General features: G+C 36.5%; 1 protein-coding gene across 1 annotated transcript; it reads left to right on the forward strand.

Annotated features, from left to right (window-relative positions):
- The first annotated feature begins 2,351 nt into the window (after positions 1-2,351).
- On the forward strand, positions 2,352-15,861 carry LOC145784175 (mitochondrial 2-oxodicarboxylate carrier-like). The gene is made up of 10 exons (XM_082595941.1): positions 2,352-2,518; positions 4,972-5,020; positions 5,415-5,507; positions 6,368-6,434; positions 6,610-6,669; positions 9,078-9,188; positions 10,639-10,803; positions 12,175-12,356; positions 12,440-12,492; positions 12,851-15,861. The coding sequence occupies exons 1-10, from the start codon at positions 2,398-2,400 to the stop codon at positions 12,913-12,915; spliced, it is 966 nt and encodes a 321-aa protein (XP_082452067.1). The 5' UTR covers positions 2,352-2,397; the 3' UTR covers positions 12,916-15,861.
- The last annotated feature ends 643 nt before the right edge of the window (positions 15,862-16,504 follow it).

Here is a 16,504-nt window from a genome sequence, read left to right on the forward strand (position 1 = left end):
GAAGAAATGATTTTCTGCATCCAGATAGAAAAAAAGTTGAAATGGAGCAGTCAAAACGTGTTACAATATTTTTTCAAAGTTTTTAGGAACCTTTTGTCAACAACACTTTTTTGCAGTTGCATTCAGAGACAGTCAGATAGAGTTTGACAGGGTTGCCAACCTGTCTTCACCAAAAAAAGCTAGACCAAGTCACAAAAAAAGCCTAAAAAAAAGCCAGAAGAAAATACCTGAAAAAGCCAAGAAAAAGCCAATTAGTATTCATTAAACATACACATATAAAAACTGCACAACCAAATAGTGTCTCACTGAACTTTGACTTCAGCGATAACAGAGAAATATAGTTCAGTTCAGTTGTTTTTATTTCTGACCATCATATCAAAAACAATACACGTCAACATAGCAGTTAATGAAAAGACAAGCAAGTAAAAAATTTTCTAGTTTCGGCTTCAAAACGACATTCGGTCGGACACTACAACCAAACATAAGGTAGAAATTACTGCTACGATTGACGCTGACTAAATTTTTTTTTTTTTTAAATCGGAAAAGAAAAAATTAATGCCAAAAAAAGCCAAAATTATGATGTTAAAGTGCCTACCCAAAATGTGATTCCTGATCAAAGTTTCCAATTACTTTTTATTTATTTTTTATTTTAATTTGCAAAATCGTTACAAGTGATGAAGCAAGCTCAAAATTAGTCCAAAATATGACAAACTCGAGCAATATGAAAAATTTTTGGTGAAGATGGAACGAAATGAAACAAAAAAAAAACGAGATAGCAGAAATTTTCCAGCAACTTTAAGATAAAACTAACCTAATTCCGCGGAAAATTAGGTTTTTCCACCTTTTCCTGTTCATTAACGTGCTAATATTTCGACTATTGTCGCTAAGAGTGTTTTTTTCCTTTTGTTCTAGACGCGTTAATGACAAAAAATAGAATAATTGATGGATGATTAAAAAAACGTTGAACTGGCAACTCTGCTCCTCGTTGAGTTAGCTGGTTGCCAGATGTTATCGAATGGATTTCTTCTAGTCTCTTAAAAGTAAAAAAAATATATGTGTCACTTGACCATCATTTTTACAATGCTATGTGTTTGAATCAAGTAATCTTTTGCCTTCTCTCAGACTTCTGCTCTTCCATAATAGGCAGCTCAATACAGTAACTTTTAGTGTTTTCCTTTTGAATGGCCGTTGCTTCTAAATTTGAAAAATAGTTTTGCCTTTCTGCTCATTATTGCCTACCTATCACAATTTATTAGAACTTTAAAAATTGCCCACTTTCCTTTGATAAAGACTAGGACAAAATTCTTACGTATCTGACAACACTGTCGTATCTGTCGGCTACCGTGGCCGAGTGGTTAGCGCGTTGGGCTCGCAGTCGAGAGCCTGCATGTTCGACTCCAGCCACCCGCACTTGCTGTTGTTTCTCTGGGCAAGAAACTTAACGATAATTGCCTCTACCTAGTGATCGATTTCGAGTAATGGGTAGTACCAAATTTAAGTCATAAGTAAAGTAGACAACCGGAAACAGACATTGCAGTCGGCTGCAGCGTGGCTCAGGTGTACGTCGGAAGGCGTACACCGATGCATAGCGCTCAAGTCCGCTTTCCCGCAATGCAGGATAAAGATAAACAAACAAACACTGATTTGCCAGGAGTCAAAAGTTAGCAATGTTGCCAAAAACTCTATTTACTATTTTCACTGAAACGACATCACATTTTTCGCTAAAAAGCTATGTTATGCTATGCTAAAAAGTTATGCTATGCTATGCTAAAAGTTATGTTGCTAAGCTAAAAGCTTATGCTATGCTAAAAAGTTATGTTGATAATTTTAATTGTTCAGAAATGATTGGTAATAATATAAATTGCATGAAAATAAAAATATTTTTATGTTTAGTTTGGAAAGTTTATGTTGTATTATTTATTTGAACTTGTTGCAACTCAAAGTCCCGGGTTTCAACCCAAGTATCATCATAATTCATCGTCGGTTTGTTCCCCACTAGTATATTTGGATAAAAGCACAGGACTTCACTTGAGTATCGAAGCAGCACAACACTTGCTTTTAGATGGCAATATTGGAATGCACTACCCTTTTACCATTTCAACCTTGCAGTTTGTTGACTCCATTGTGGTATGACAGTAACAGGGTACAGTACTTAGTTATATGTTTGAAGGTAGAACAAAATTAGTTTTCTTGACTTTTTGTCTACTTAAATCGGGTGTTTAAGTAGACATAAACCTGGAGATAAATACAATTGTATCACAATAAATCAATTGATCTTTAACTTCGAAGCATTGTTCTGCACATGCGTTAAATTATTATTTTAAAACATATGGGTTATTTGCAGCTTTCAGTTAGGATATTTAAATTGTAACATCGTTTCACAATTTCACTCACACAATGCCTAATTATTCTTCTGATATCGCTGGTGAGGCTAAACAAATTTCATTGAAAAAACCTATAAAGAAGGAGACCTCGTACAAAAGGATGATGCAACAGTTCATTGCAGGTGGAAGTGCAGGTACGCTATGTTTATTTAGTATTTAAAGAAAATTAGGCTAAACGCTTTGACGATGTCTTACTAAGTTAGAGTGATTGTGTTAATTAAATTCTAAAGTTTTGTTAGGTTGGCCAATGGCCATGACAAAATGTCATGTAGCCTACCCGTCTCAAGACAACTGACCACAGCGAACCTGTTGCAAAGACATCTCATCGCTTGGTACATCTCACTACTAGACGACTTGATGCGAGTTCTACTTTATTACCTTGTGCAGCTATTTTGTGCAATGTTTAGACTTTTGTTAATCCGATTAGCGCTTTTTTATCAAAGCATATTGTCCATGGCTTGTTTGGCTCAAACCTTGAGCATTTGTTAATCTATTTTAGAAAACAGCAACAGAGTCTTAAAACTTCTAACTTCAATAGGCTACTGGCTGATTCCTTATGATTTTAATAGTGTACAATTGATGAAGAATATTTAATTTTAATTAAGAATATGCTGCTTCCAAAACTAAACCGCACAAATGATGAGAAATAAAATTGTATAAGGCATGGTTTACAATCGAGTAAATATGGCATTTTATCTGAGCTGAATTGTTAGTTGCTCAGGCTAGTTTTATTGATCAACATTTTTCTTTATCACTCTTGACAACACATTTTAGAAGTGTTCAAAAGTATATATGGCTATACGCAGGCGCGGATTTATGGGGGGGGCCCGGGCCCCCCCCCGAAATTTTGTGAAAAATTGTATGTTTCCGCATCAAATGGTTTGATATGCTTCTAAACAGCTGATATTAGTCCCTCGGCATCACAATTGATGAAAATGGTTGTTTTAATGTCTATTTTCTAGCATATTGTATATGTCGTAGTCATACGCACCGACTTCCAGGGGGGCCGGGGGGGCGGCGCCCCCCGTAAATTTATGGTTGAGGGGCAACAAAAATGGGTTTTACGAGTGGTGTTTCAAAGATAAAACACTTCGCGAAAGAGATTTAGATCATTTAAACAGACTTAAAGAATGCCGAAAGCGAAATATAGCCTACGTTGCTCTTGCCCCCAAAACAGCAGCTGATCGCATGGCTTTCTCCTACGGTATGGAAATTTCAAAGTAGAAGGTAGAGTAACTTACGCTGCTGGAATAGTCACGTAACTATTCACTGCAATATTAAGTAAACCAGCTAAATTAGACGCGCAATTTTCAATGAGGTCTTTCCGCTGTGAGATCAATTATGATTCAACAGAACGCATTGTTTTTTTCACGATGTGTGAGAATTAAATCGAAAACCGATATAAGAAAAGGTGTTTAACTTGGTCGCAGATATTGCTTGCATTAACAACGTCTCTTACCGCTATTATCACCTAACTAACTTGACATCATTGTTTTATGCAGCCGCTAAGGTTTAACATCGACTTCCTTGATCATGGAATGTTACGTAATTAGAACGATTATATCCTACACGCAAAAATAAAAATTTGATTTCTTAAAGCAGCTCTTTCTGTTTTGTTTTTTGAGCTTTGCATATTGCTCAACAAGTGCATAAAGTTTAAAATTGATAGAAATCATTACATTTGAAAATTAAGTTTGAGTCACTGCAAATAATCGTATTCAAAACTTAATTCCACCGACGCCATTGCACACTCCGTAATCTACGTTGGCAATGCTTTTGCCACAGCAAAAATGTGTTCATTTTGAAAACTGCCGAGCTTGTCTCATGTATAAGTTGAACCTGTCTTTTTGAGATGAAAATCACTTGTGAACATCTCGACCTATACTCAAGTATATACGGGATTCGATAAAAGACTACAAAAACTTTAGATAAAAAACATAAGAGAAAACACTTCTCCATTGTTAACGCTTTGAAGGTAAGTAATTAGCAAAACGAAGCTAATAAAACTCATAGCGGGTTTCCACTCTGCTTGAGATCATGATTTTTTGCGTTTTATTTCGTAATATATAACTTCACTGTCTTTATTGTTGTTATTATTCACTCCCACGAAAAGGAAATAAATCGGCTTGTTTTCCAACTGTTCCAATTATGAGCTAACATAATCAAAATTTTTACTAGACGTAGGCTACTGCATGCGTAAAACTAATCGTTTCAAGCAGCAGTTCTAATAAATTCGGCTTGTGACCTAGGTGTCAATATAAACAAGACAGTAAGCTTAATCAAAGACTATTTTAATTGAGCAAAATAGCGTTATGGTTATGACGTCATCACCTTTCTCGCCCCCCAAGGTTTTTTGAAAAGTCGGCGCCTATGGTCGTAGTATCATTGTTCATATCTGTTTAGCTTTTTCTTTCTTTTTAATTGATTTTCAAATTTTCTGGCCCCCCCCCGAAAAAAACTCTTAGATTCGCGCCTGGCTATACGTATCGCCCAATGTATCATATGTTTTAATTTGAACTCATAATATATACATAGTCTCTTGAAGAAGCAACATAATATGCACTCAACAAATTAATTATATTTTCAGGTCTTGTTGAAATTTGTTTAATGCATCCTCTTGACGTCGTTAAGACAAGGTACATGTGAATGTTTTGATGCAATATTTTTCGTTATCTGGATGGAGATTAAAGTAAGGTTACCAGCACTTGTAGTCAATTTAAAAATACTGCAAAGTTTCATTATTTTTTACTTTACCTGCTTTTATCTGTGCACATTTTCATAAAGAAACATTGGTAAGAAATTATATTTGTGTCTGGAATATCAGACTTATTTTAGAGTATATTTGAGGTGCTGATTCTAAACTTTTCATCTGATTTCTACTGTTTTTGAAATGTTTGCTAAACATGAGTTCAGTAGGGCTATCTACATTTTGAGCTCTTTATTTTTTGGCTATTTTTTGACATCAGTTTATATAAACTGACTGTAACCTATTCAAGATCGAGTGTCAATACATTGTTGTGTTACTTGAAGATTTCAGCTGCAAGGATCTAAAGCCACTGCACAAAACTCAGTGCACTACACATCACTCTCCCATTGTGTGAAGACAATGTACAGAACTGAAGGGTATGGACGTTTATATGAAAATGATTAATAACTTATGATTGATTAAAGGAAGCTCCGTGCCCGGACTTGGAAAGTCATACAAAGTTTAATTCTGGTGGTTTCCCTTACCTGTGCGGAGAGGTTTTAACTTTTAAAGCACATATGATGCATGTCCTGTCACCGAGTTTGATACAGTAAAATTCCCTCATTTATGTCACCTGCAAATTGTCCCATCCACAATGTGCCACTGAATGAAAGCTTTCCTTGAAATGAAATGCTTGGATATCCAGATGTTTGCCTCTTGAGTTGTGAATGTTCTTATTCTTCTTTTTGTTTTACGTCTCATTTTTCGGAGTCTGGGTAGGACGGGATCTGGCAAGGCACATACTCAGTCTCCACTCATCACGATCTAGGGAGCTAGTGGAGGTCATCTGCCACTGCTTCCTGTCATCATTTATTGTATCAGCCCACGTCTTCCTGGGACGTCCACTCTTCCAGCTTCTTTGTGCTGGGAACTGGCACATCTGGGCAATGATTTATCCATCCGCTGCTCCTTTCAACATGTCCAAACCAGCGGAGACGGTTAAAGCAAAGGACATCCTCGATCTCAATGTTGGCCTATTAAAAATCTAGCCTACTGTGTTTATTTTTATTGACAAATGACAACTTTGATTTTTACTTAAACTGATTTCTGAATGTGTTCACATAAAAACCTAGTCTAAGAGTTAACAATCATTATCTACAAAGTGGACTGCCTGGATCAATGACTAGCATTGTTCTATGTAACAAACAAATAAAAAAGTCAAGTTATTTTGCTCAAATACCATCGCATCAGAATCATCTATGGACGGGATATAATTGTTTGTTGTATTTGTTCATAGATTCTTGTCCTTCTACAAAGGTATCCTGCCACCAATTCTTGCCGAGACACCAAAGCGAGCTGTAAAGGTAACTTTAGGTGGCAGTAGAGAGCTACGTTTTAAACCTGTGTCTGTGTGTCCGTGTTGGTTATCTCGTATCAACGCCAAGCTATTCACACAAATTTTCCAATCTTTAGTGATTTTTAATGCGGAAAATTACTTGAAAAAGATTGATAATAATTTAATTCGTGTTGCTTTTTCAGTTTTTCTTCTTTGAAAGATATCAAGACTTGTTCAGCGGTGGAGGACAAAGAACCCCTTTGGTAAGTACGAAATGTGCTTTAGAACTAGATAGCCTGCCCTTTTCAGCTTTTTTCTCGACCGAACTCCTTAGGGAACACTGATGAAGGCCATGATCTCAACAATTGGTTGATCGAAGATAGCGCATACCACGGTGATGTTATTTATTAATCGCCCCAAGTACATGTCATGCTTTTGTTTTATCGTTGAACATGCATTTAAACTACTTGGCTAATCACTTATCTTAAAAATTTACAAAAGGACATTAAAATGCACAAACGCATTACTTCAAGTCTTCTTGCATCAATAAGAAGAGGGTCGGGTCGTCAAAGACAAAGCAATTAATCGCTCAACAACATAAAAAAAAAATTGTGTTATTGGTGGTTTGATGGCGGAAAAAGTTATCAACTTATAGAAAAGTACAACAATTTTCTTGAAGATACTTCCCCACTTTTTGCACGTTTGTTTGCTTAGCAGAAACTTCGCTTGAAAAATTTGTCCTGAAATTTCAATAAAAACTTCCCAGCCAGTTAATCAGTCTTTTTCAACGTTGAATCAAAGTCTGCAGACGTTGAATTAATGTAAAAAAGCTTTATTACCTGGTTTAGTTTGTGACTGACAGACGTTTACATTAAATCTATCTCGCCATCCAGACCGGCTCTCTCGTCACTGCCATGATGAACAATAAATGTTGTTTACGCGTTAAGCAATGCGACTCCTACGCAAAATTCCATGCTGTTTTATGTGGGGGGGAATGTTATTTTTGCTGTGATCTTAAACTGCTTTTGTACCCACTTGTTTATCTTGTGAATAAGCATCAAGGAATATGACGGATTGAGTGCTTCTTTATAGTTCAACATTCCACGCGCCATCTTTGGTTCGCATGATGGATTATTTGTTTAATTTAGCTTTATCTGTGTTTTTTAGAAATTAAAGCAGCAATATTGACCGAAAAACATGTTGTATATACATCACTTTATCGCCACTTCACGTCACTTTAATGGAGTATACAGTTCATTAAACCAAAAATATAGGATGGATTCTCGATTTTAAAAAGATGTGAAAGAATAAATTGAGTACATTTGATTGCGGACTCTTGAAGTCACGTCGATGTCAACATGTCTGGTTCAAACCCTCTCTAAAGCCCATCTCTTTGCGATTTTAAGCTTGCCAGTTGACGTTTTGCAAGCCAAGTTTACAGGGCCGCCGTAAAGGTGTACCAACACCAGTTTTCTTTACCGATGCTGCCGTTGCTCATACATATGATATTTTACAAGTTTCTACAAAAGCAACATTTGGACTGGTAACTTTTTGTCTCAGTTTGGTACGATCTGGGTACGCCGATTGGCGGAGTAATTATACCGAAAAGAAATCTCCTTTTAAACAATAAATGACTTTTAATTTATGATCCTTTCAAAATTATAGTTCAGTGTTGTTAAAAGCATTTGCAAACGAAAAAATACGAGAAATGGTCAATATATCGTACCGTAAAAAGGCCGATGCATAGTTTCATGTGGAGGTACATTGGTACGCCGGCAAAAAGCATGCTTCAACCGATACATGCAGCACTTGTAGCGGCATACGTAGTAACAATAGTGTAGCGTAGATTTGTTTTCAAGAAGTTTTAAATTTTTGTTGTTACTGCCATAGCTTGTGTTTGTCACTGTTTCAACATGAGGTTTCAGATTTGATGATTCTATCGTGTTTGATGGAACGTGATGACCACAACGACAATAGGCTTAGGACTTAATCATCAATTCCATTGGTTTTCAATAGACCTTAAAATGCTTACGTACACTTTTGGTGCCTTCCCGGTCACGTGACCCGCCATTGCGTGACGACAATGATGATGTGATGTGTCCGATGACTTGGCCTCAATCATTCTTGATCACATGATCACAGCAACAAATCTTAATGAAATGCCGAAATTGTCAAGAAAAAACATTTGTCAGCAGCAACCGCTTCTGCTGTCAAAGCCAATTTGCATTGTATGAAAATTCAGCCAAAAGTATAAAAATCAGTTCAAAGTATAAAACTTGCTTATCAAGATTTCCTATAATCCCTTTCAATGCGTTCACTGTCGATCTAAGCACATTACATTGCCTATGATACTGCAAACGTCACGTGATCACATTAAAATGTGTGATTTTCATATGGCGCTGTATCCATCGCTGATGTGTTTTCCTTTCAGCGCTTTGCAAAGCAGGCAATTTTATCACAACTGTGTATTAATGTGTAATACGATCTACTTTTGTACGTTTCCATAACGTATGGTGAATTGTAATTAAAGTCTAAAAGTTAGATTAATAGTAAAAAAAATATAGGTCTAAAATTATTTTTTAAATAAACTTCGATAAATCACGTAGGGTACCATACTTGCACAACTGATTTTTATTTTTAATTCTTTTTTTACTTTTTTAATTTTATTTAGGTTTTTTCCATGGCCGGCCTGTGCAGTGGCATCACCGAGGGATTTGTTATTAATCCTTTCGAACGAGTAAAAGTCCAACTTCAATCTGAAAAGAACATCAAATTAAAAGACGTAAGTTTAGCATCAATTTTTGTCTTAAAGATCGTACTTTTAAAATTAACGTGATTTAATTTTGCGTCAAACGTGATTACGCAGATCACGCAAAGTTAGTGAATTAGTGAAAGAATGATGACGCAGGTGCGCAAAAATCAATCTTTGTGGATTTTTATTTATTTTTATTAAGATTACCTTTAAAGAAATGATCCATCAGCACAACATTAACAAAAGCTGATCTACAATATCGTTTCGTGTAATTAAATTTCCCAGTCGGATGTTTTGACCTACACAGTATCTCTTGAAAACAAATGCGTCCTACATGGGTGGCGTGGCTTGGTTCTTTCAAGGAGCTAAAAATATTTGTCTCACAATTCAAACGTGGTTACAATTCGCTCACAAATACATTGGTTCAACGTTAGGAAGCTGCAAATCCGTGCAAAAATAAGGCGAATCCTTTGAAGGGATGTTTTGTTGCATATCTCGCATTGTTCCTTGTGCGCAGCATTGTCAATTTGTCACAAGGCTGAAAGATTAGGAAAACGAATAATCTGCCGGCGCGATTAAACAGTGAAAAGGGTAAATCTTTGGGTTAAGGTTTGCTGTCACGCAATGTGGGGCGCGGGGCGATATCTGGCAAAAGATCCTGTTGGCGGCAATGTCAATAAGCTAGGAGTGCTGATGACGTAAATTGCCGAATTCGAACCAGTTTGAAAGCGCTCGTCATGCTCAAGTGAAAATGTTTGAAAGTTACTTAAAGGTTTTACCGCTTCTGTTTGTTCAACGTTCAAAACATCTTTTTGATGAATATTTAACGTAACTTTGCGCAGGTTTTCATTATAAAGTTTTCGTTATTTTTGGCAATCCTTTTTGGGTAGGAATTTTTTTCACAGAAAAAGAAAGGTAATAAATGAAATAACTGGCCGCTTGAAAGAAAATACCTTCGTCGAATTTTCAAACATTCACTGTTGTTTTTAATTTATGGCCAATCCTTTGGTGTGTTTTCACTGAAAAAAGACCACACAATGAAAATTCGCTGTCTGTATAACGCAATTAATTATTATCATTTAGTAGTGCAGCTTTTCTTTTGAATTAATAGGTAATAGTATCATTGTATCAACAACGTATTTTATGGCAGTTGATGGTAAATTAGCATTAATTTGGTCACTTTTACTGGCAATTTGTTGATATTTAAGAATTGAAGTGTTACTTAGAAAATTTAGTCCTAATAAGAAACGAAAAGCTATGAAAATCTTGGTGGCATGCAATAACTGCAGGAGCCTCTTTTTTTGACAATTTTTAATTTACAACCATGAGTGCATACAACAAGTCGGTAGAGAGAGTAATAACGAAATAAGTTTATTTGCCAATCAGATTCCAAGTCTGATCTTCATCCCGAAACATCAGGGTCACATCCGTGCGGCACACAATAGCATACAATCCATGAGCAAACCCTTTTTTTCTTCAGCAACAATCCACTTTTTCAAAAGCGCGTCAGATAATCAAATCAGAAGGCCTGGGTATGATGGGAATCAACAGAGGTTTGACTGCGACCTTGGGAAGGCACGGCGTTTGGAATATGGTTTATTTTGGAATGTATCATTCGTTGAAAGACCATATTCCTAAATCGGAGGTTTGTAGAATTTTTATTGAAGGTGTGTTGTGACATCTTTGCTGAGGATTTGATATTTTCATGACATATTTTCCTGTTTGGTCACTCCATACCAAATTGAAAGGCGTTGCCTGTACAAATTTGTGACCTTTTAAAGTAATGGCCAGGTGGTCATCAGCTTTTGCTAGGTTGCCCGGTTGTTTAAGAAAAAAGTCACCCAGCTAGCAAAATTAGTTCTTTTTATAGTGAATATACGTCTGCAAACGTTGAATTCATGTAAAAAAGACTAATTCTTCTAACCTAACTGGACAGATACTTATATTTTAGCTGCATACGCATTTGGTAAAGTGCAAAAACAAGACTTCGCTCGGGATGTTATGCAAAGGGTTAAATGTTTATGAAAAATAGAGGGGGTGTACCTACGAACATCGGTCAGATTGGCCCTTTAAACAAGAGAGGGATCCACCAATCATAAAAAAATAGTTTTCAAGTCATGTAATTTTCACTTTGTGTGGAGCTGCATGCACTGAAGAGGTCACTGGTTTGTTTTAACTTATTGAACAAATGTTTCTTTAACATAACCCGATTACAAGCTTTTGGTTTGTTCCCGCAAAGACGTCAATATTTTACTATCACGGTTTCTTTCTTCCGAAATTGTTTTTTTTTTAAAGTGACTCTCCTATTTCTCGAAAACAACAACGACTTCTTACATGTACCATTTCAATAGCCAACCGACCGATGTCTTCCGCCATTGCATTTAAGCCCTCTCGAAACCATTTCCTTTCTCAATAGCGTTTCAGTTCAAATTCGTGGACGCGCACCCACACACTTGTCATGCACTTTGCCATTTCAAGCACTTTATAATAACTCGCTTGTAACAGAATCACTTTATAGTACTATTTTAAGCAGGGCTTCCTTGCAATACCAGTTTGACAAATTTCCTCTCCGTCACCCTGTCGCTTTGAACATGGATGCTTACTAGAATATGGCCTGATACGTCACAGTAATACTGGTCTCACAGCAGTTTCATCACGTCAAGAATTGCCTAGTTCACGGCCAAGCGTTTTATGTAGGAGCAGAGTTCAGACCGTATTCTAACAGATAGCCATGCTCTGAGTCGGTTTCTTAGCAAAGAAACCCACCTTTTTATGTAAAGATAAAAGATTTTTCCATTTGGGTTGCGACTTATTTACGGAATCTACGTCGTTGGTTGTGAGCAAGTAAATGCATTCTCATGCCTTTTATTAAAATGTCCAGTACACATATTGTAAAATTAACACAACTTCATCACACATGAAAATCTCAATCAATTCCTTTTGCTCATCCCTTGGTTAACTTGCATAACTTTTATGTAACAACTACCACAACTAACTAAATTGCCTTACAATTTAGTCGTCGACTCAGCAAACGGTGTACAAGCTGCTCCTGGGCCTGTCGTCTGGCACAATGGCTTCCATCATTAACATTCCATACGATGTTGCCAAGAGCCGCATACAAGGTCCTCAGCCAGTTCCAGGTCAGATCAAATACTACGGAGCTCACAGCGCCATGTTGACTATTTGGAAAGAAGAAGGGTATGTCGCTTGCAATGCTTCTATTAGGCCTACTATTGTTTCTCTTTTGGTGATGGGAAATAATCTGACTGACTGTTTTACAGATTCCTCGCATTATACAAAGGACTTCTGCCAAAGCTTCTGCGGCTGGGACCAAGTTAGTATTTTAACTAATGTTAAATTCGGTTTTAGTTTGTTGAATTCATTGGCTTTTGTGACCAAACCTAAAGAACGGTTACATTGCTTTCATACCTTTCTCCTTTCAATGACATGCTGGTATATCACGCATTCCCAGACAGCAAAATCCGTTATTTTTACATTGTCGAATGTAAAAATGTCGGATTTTGTGGTACGGGTTGTAGCTGATACTTCATCGTCGCAGACACTCTCGCAATGAAAAGTGAATTGAAATCTTTGACTACAATTTATCTTTTTGGCAAACTCACGACCGACATTTGTATACTGCCTTACAAACTAGGCAGAATGCTACAATTTACCTAATTTTTTTCCCGCAGGTGGCGCCATTATGATGTTTGTCTACGAGACATTTTCTAATTATCTTGCCAGAAGATTTCCTTGAAGTTTCAACTATTGAAGAATTTTTTTTCAATTATACAATTTTTATGGTAGATAAAATAATTGCAACTGCTGTTTTTCTGACACCCAATTTTCAAAATGACTTGCAAACAACTTTCTCTGAGTACAGTATTCGCTTTCAGTATTCCCTATTTCTCTAATCGACCACTTTCGCAAATCGAAAACAACGTTGCTGTTTATTCGATATAATTTATCCATTGATGATTATCCCATTAGGAATGTTCGATGTAAAATGGTTGAAATTCCAACCACAATGATATATCACTTCTAGTATTCCAAGTTGAATCGTCTTTACTACAACGTTGCTATTGAACTAGAAAATACTTTGTGATAATTCTGACCCTTCATTTTGGCCCGACTCGCAACAAGATTTTCGTGTCAACCTACCCATCAAATTGGCCCTATGCATTGTTTCAACGTCCACGGACGTAGTTTCAGTGCAAAAAGCTTTGAATCTTCCCGACATAAAATTCTCGCCATCGTTTTAGCATTGTTTAGTTTTGCGTGTTTTATTTAATTTCTGTTTTATAAAAACTCAACTTTTAAGACGGGGTGCTTTACAGCTTTTGTCCCTCATTAGGTGCGCTTGTTAAATGACTAAGTTTTAATCTTTTCATTCTGCCGCCATGCAGAATTGAAAATCTATTTAATGTTGCATCTGTTTTTACACGTGTTGTGTCATTTGCCTATTTATTAATTTTTGTTTCAGTTAATCAAACGTGTTGCAATCTAGCGTACATGCTTTGCGGTCGTGTAATTTTCTGTAAGTTCTACATTCAATCCATCAGAACACTAGTGCAGTGTGTTGCGTAGCTGAACCATGCCAGCCACTGTTGTGATACATTGCCGAGAACCCAGAGAGCAAATACCGTCATTTTTGCATTGATTCAACATCTGCAGACGTTGAATCAATTTAAAAAGGACTGATTTTTGCTGTCTGGGTATTTTCAGTGCTTCCAATCGTGTTTGCCTTTTATACAAAACTTGTGCATCGTTCAAATGACTTTTAAAATTATTCAACAAAATTCCTCTAACATTATTGTGGGGAAATGTTTACGATTGGAAATCTCAACCAGTACTGCAACCAAAGGTTTTATATGAAACGTTCATGTTGGCTGATAAGGTCAATTTTGTTACAGAGTAAACTGATAACCATTTTTTATCGCATTCAGCCTTGTTTGATAGGGAAGATAAAATGAATTGTGTCCGCTTTAATTTACGCCTCCTGACGACGTGCTCTCTGCGGGTTTCGAACCTACAAGTTCTCAAACGTCGGCCCGATGCTCTCACCACTGGACCACGCAGCCTATGGGAAGGTGGAAATATTTGGTGTAAACTTTTCTTTCAAACACTTTTAATTTCGTGATATGCCAGAATGTGATTTTGCTAAAATATATTGCGGTAGATTCTATTCCAAACCTATTTTAGTTTTTGTGTCATATGTTGGAACTTGTTCCTTGTTGCTACATTTTTTGGAATGTTTTCTGCAAAACTTCTCGTCAAACTGCTTGCTTCAAATCTACGGTGTATCTCAAGTTATTGAGAGCTTTTAGTGGCTGCCAAGCTGCGCTGAGTTCATCAAAGTTCTCTCCTTCAAAAAAGAATTATAATAATAATGTTGGTTTTTATATAGCGCTGTATCCATCGCAGAATGCGTTGCTCCACAGCGCTTTACAAAGCAGACAGTGTCAATGCAGCCGTACAGAGGCGCAACTGAGTACATTATTATCCGAATCCACTCCATTGCTGAGTACCAAGCAGAAATTAGATTCAGTACCATTTTTAAAAAGTCTTTGGTATGACCCGACAAGGTATCGAACCCATGCCTACCGATTCAGAGGCGGGCGCACTAACCACTAAGCCAAGGAATTGTCACCATTTTTGATTGTTTTTTGGACCACATGTCAGCTTAATTGTACTTAGATAAACAAAATACTTTAGAATGCTTCATAATTTCAAATTTTAAGACTAATGTGCGCACTGCGCAGATACCTCATTAAGAACAACAACTAACTCTTTGGAATATTTTGAAGATAATCCAAACTTTGGATTATCTTCAAAATATTATAGCCTATTTTTTTAGTTTCTTGTTCAAAAGATTTAATGAGTGCGTTCCTATATGAGCATTCAAAAGTCTTCTGTCATGCTTCCAACTTTTGTGAATTGCGTTTTATCGTCATCACGAGGCAATATCTTTCCACTCGTTTTTAGAATGGATTTTGTAGAAATCAATATTCGTAGTAGGCAAGTGACAACAGCGAGATTTTGTCGGTAGCTTTTTTCTGCTCAAAGAAGGTGCGTTGGTTGTATTTCTTGTTGGTGATATAATTTGTAAGCTTTTTCTCGTTTAGCTGAATTTCTATTTATGACATCTGCTTACACCGTTTAAGAGAAGTACATGCTGTGTTGCATATGTATTATTATTATGATATGAAAATATTTATCTGATTACTAAAATGTTTGGAACTGTTTACTTTTTTAACATTAGCTACAGTATTCATCCAATAAAGGAATAATTTATAGCCGAATCATAGTTTTTATCACTTTTATTTGAGTTTTTCTGCTTTTATTATCCAGCTTATCGGATGAACACTGAAGAATCTGCTTCTTTATGAAACACACATTGCTGCCATTTGATTTTAGTATGATTCCGTTGCTTTGCTTTCAATCGTGCTACTAATTAAGTGCAATCTATAATATTCATCGGTGCCATAGTTGTTTTCGATAGAGAGGTTGGTTTTTTTAACTGTAAATAAATAATGCTTAGCAACATCATAATAATGTTAAATGTTGCGGTGTTGTTTAAGTTGTTGTGAAATTTCATCAAGCTATTGTAGCAACTACACTTTCTGTTGGAAATCTTTGTTTATGATTTTAAAGTGGCTTCTAGAACAGTTTTCTTTGACAATATAAGGCTTTTGCTACATGATCCTGTCATTATATCTGGCGTAATTGGGTATAAGCGTGTTTATCCACAGGAACTTACGAAGTGAACTTGAAGAATTATGCATGGCGCGTCATATGCGACAATGGTCATCACACGGTCATTGCATTCTCTATTGGTAGCTTGTCCAGGCCGGAAAAGACAACAGAGTTGACATAGCCATTTGTAGGCAACATGTTTTCGAATACGATGTGATTGCAAGCGCAACCCTTATGACTTATATGGCTTATAACTAATACGATATAACTTCGTAACAGTTCGAAAGCTATGAGGCTTGGCAGCACCCCTAGGATAAAGTGCAAAATGAGAATAAGTTACTTGTACGATGACTAGATGATTTTCCATCCAGGCACGTTTTAAACCTTTCAAGGTTTTACCACCTTTTCCCGTTCATTAACGTGCTGGTAGGTCTACATCGATTTTTGTACAGTAGTTAGTATCTTTTTCGTCCCGGACGCGTTAATGACAAAAAATAAAATGATTGGTTGTCCATAGTTTCCCTTATTCTTAGGAGCTTATAAATACTTGAAGCAAGCAGATAACTGAAGAAACTAAGCGCTGTGGAATGTTCGCTTTTTGGGTACGATGCTGAAGCATTGAAAACCGGATAAACGTACTTGAAGAGACC

The sequence above is a fragment of the Aplidium turbinatum genome, chromosome 15 (assembly GCF_918807975.1).
Source record: "Aplidium turbinatum chromosome 15, kaAplTurb1.1, whole genome shotgun sequence".
In the NCBI taxonomy this organism is placed as follows: Eukaryota; Metazoa; Chordata; class Ascidiacea; order Aplousobranchia; family Polyclinidae; genus Aplidium; species Aplidium turbinatum.

Bases quoted from the DNA above. Each gene is read 5' to 3' on its own strand.
- LOC145784175 (XM_082595941.1), top strand. From the start codon at position 2,398: ATGCCTAATTATTCTTCTGATATCGCTGGTGAGGCTAAACAAATTTCA. The intron at 5,021-5,414 runs GTACATGTGAAT...TGTTACTTGAAG, and splicing joins CTTGACGTCGTTAAGACAAG to ATTTCAGCTGCAAGGATCTA. The intron at 6,435-6,609 runs GTAACTTTAGGT...TTGCTTTTTCAG, and splicing joins CACCAAAGCGAGCTGTAAAG to TTTTTCTTCTTTGAAAGATA.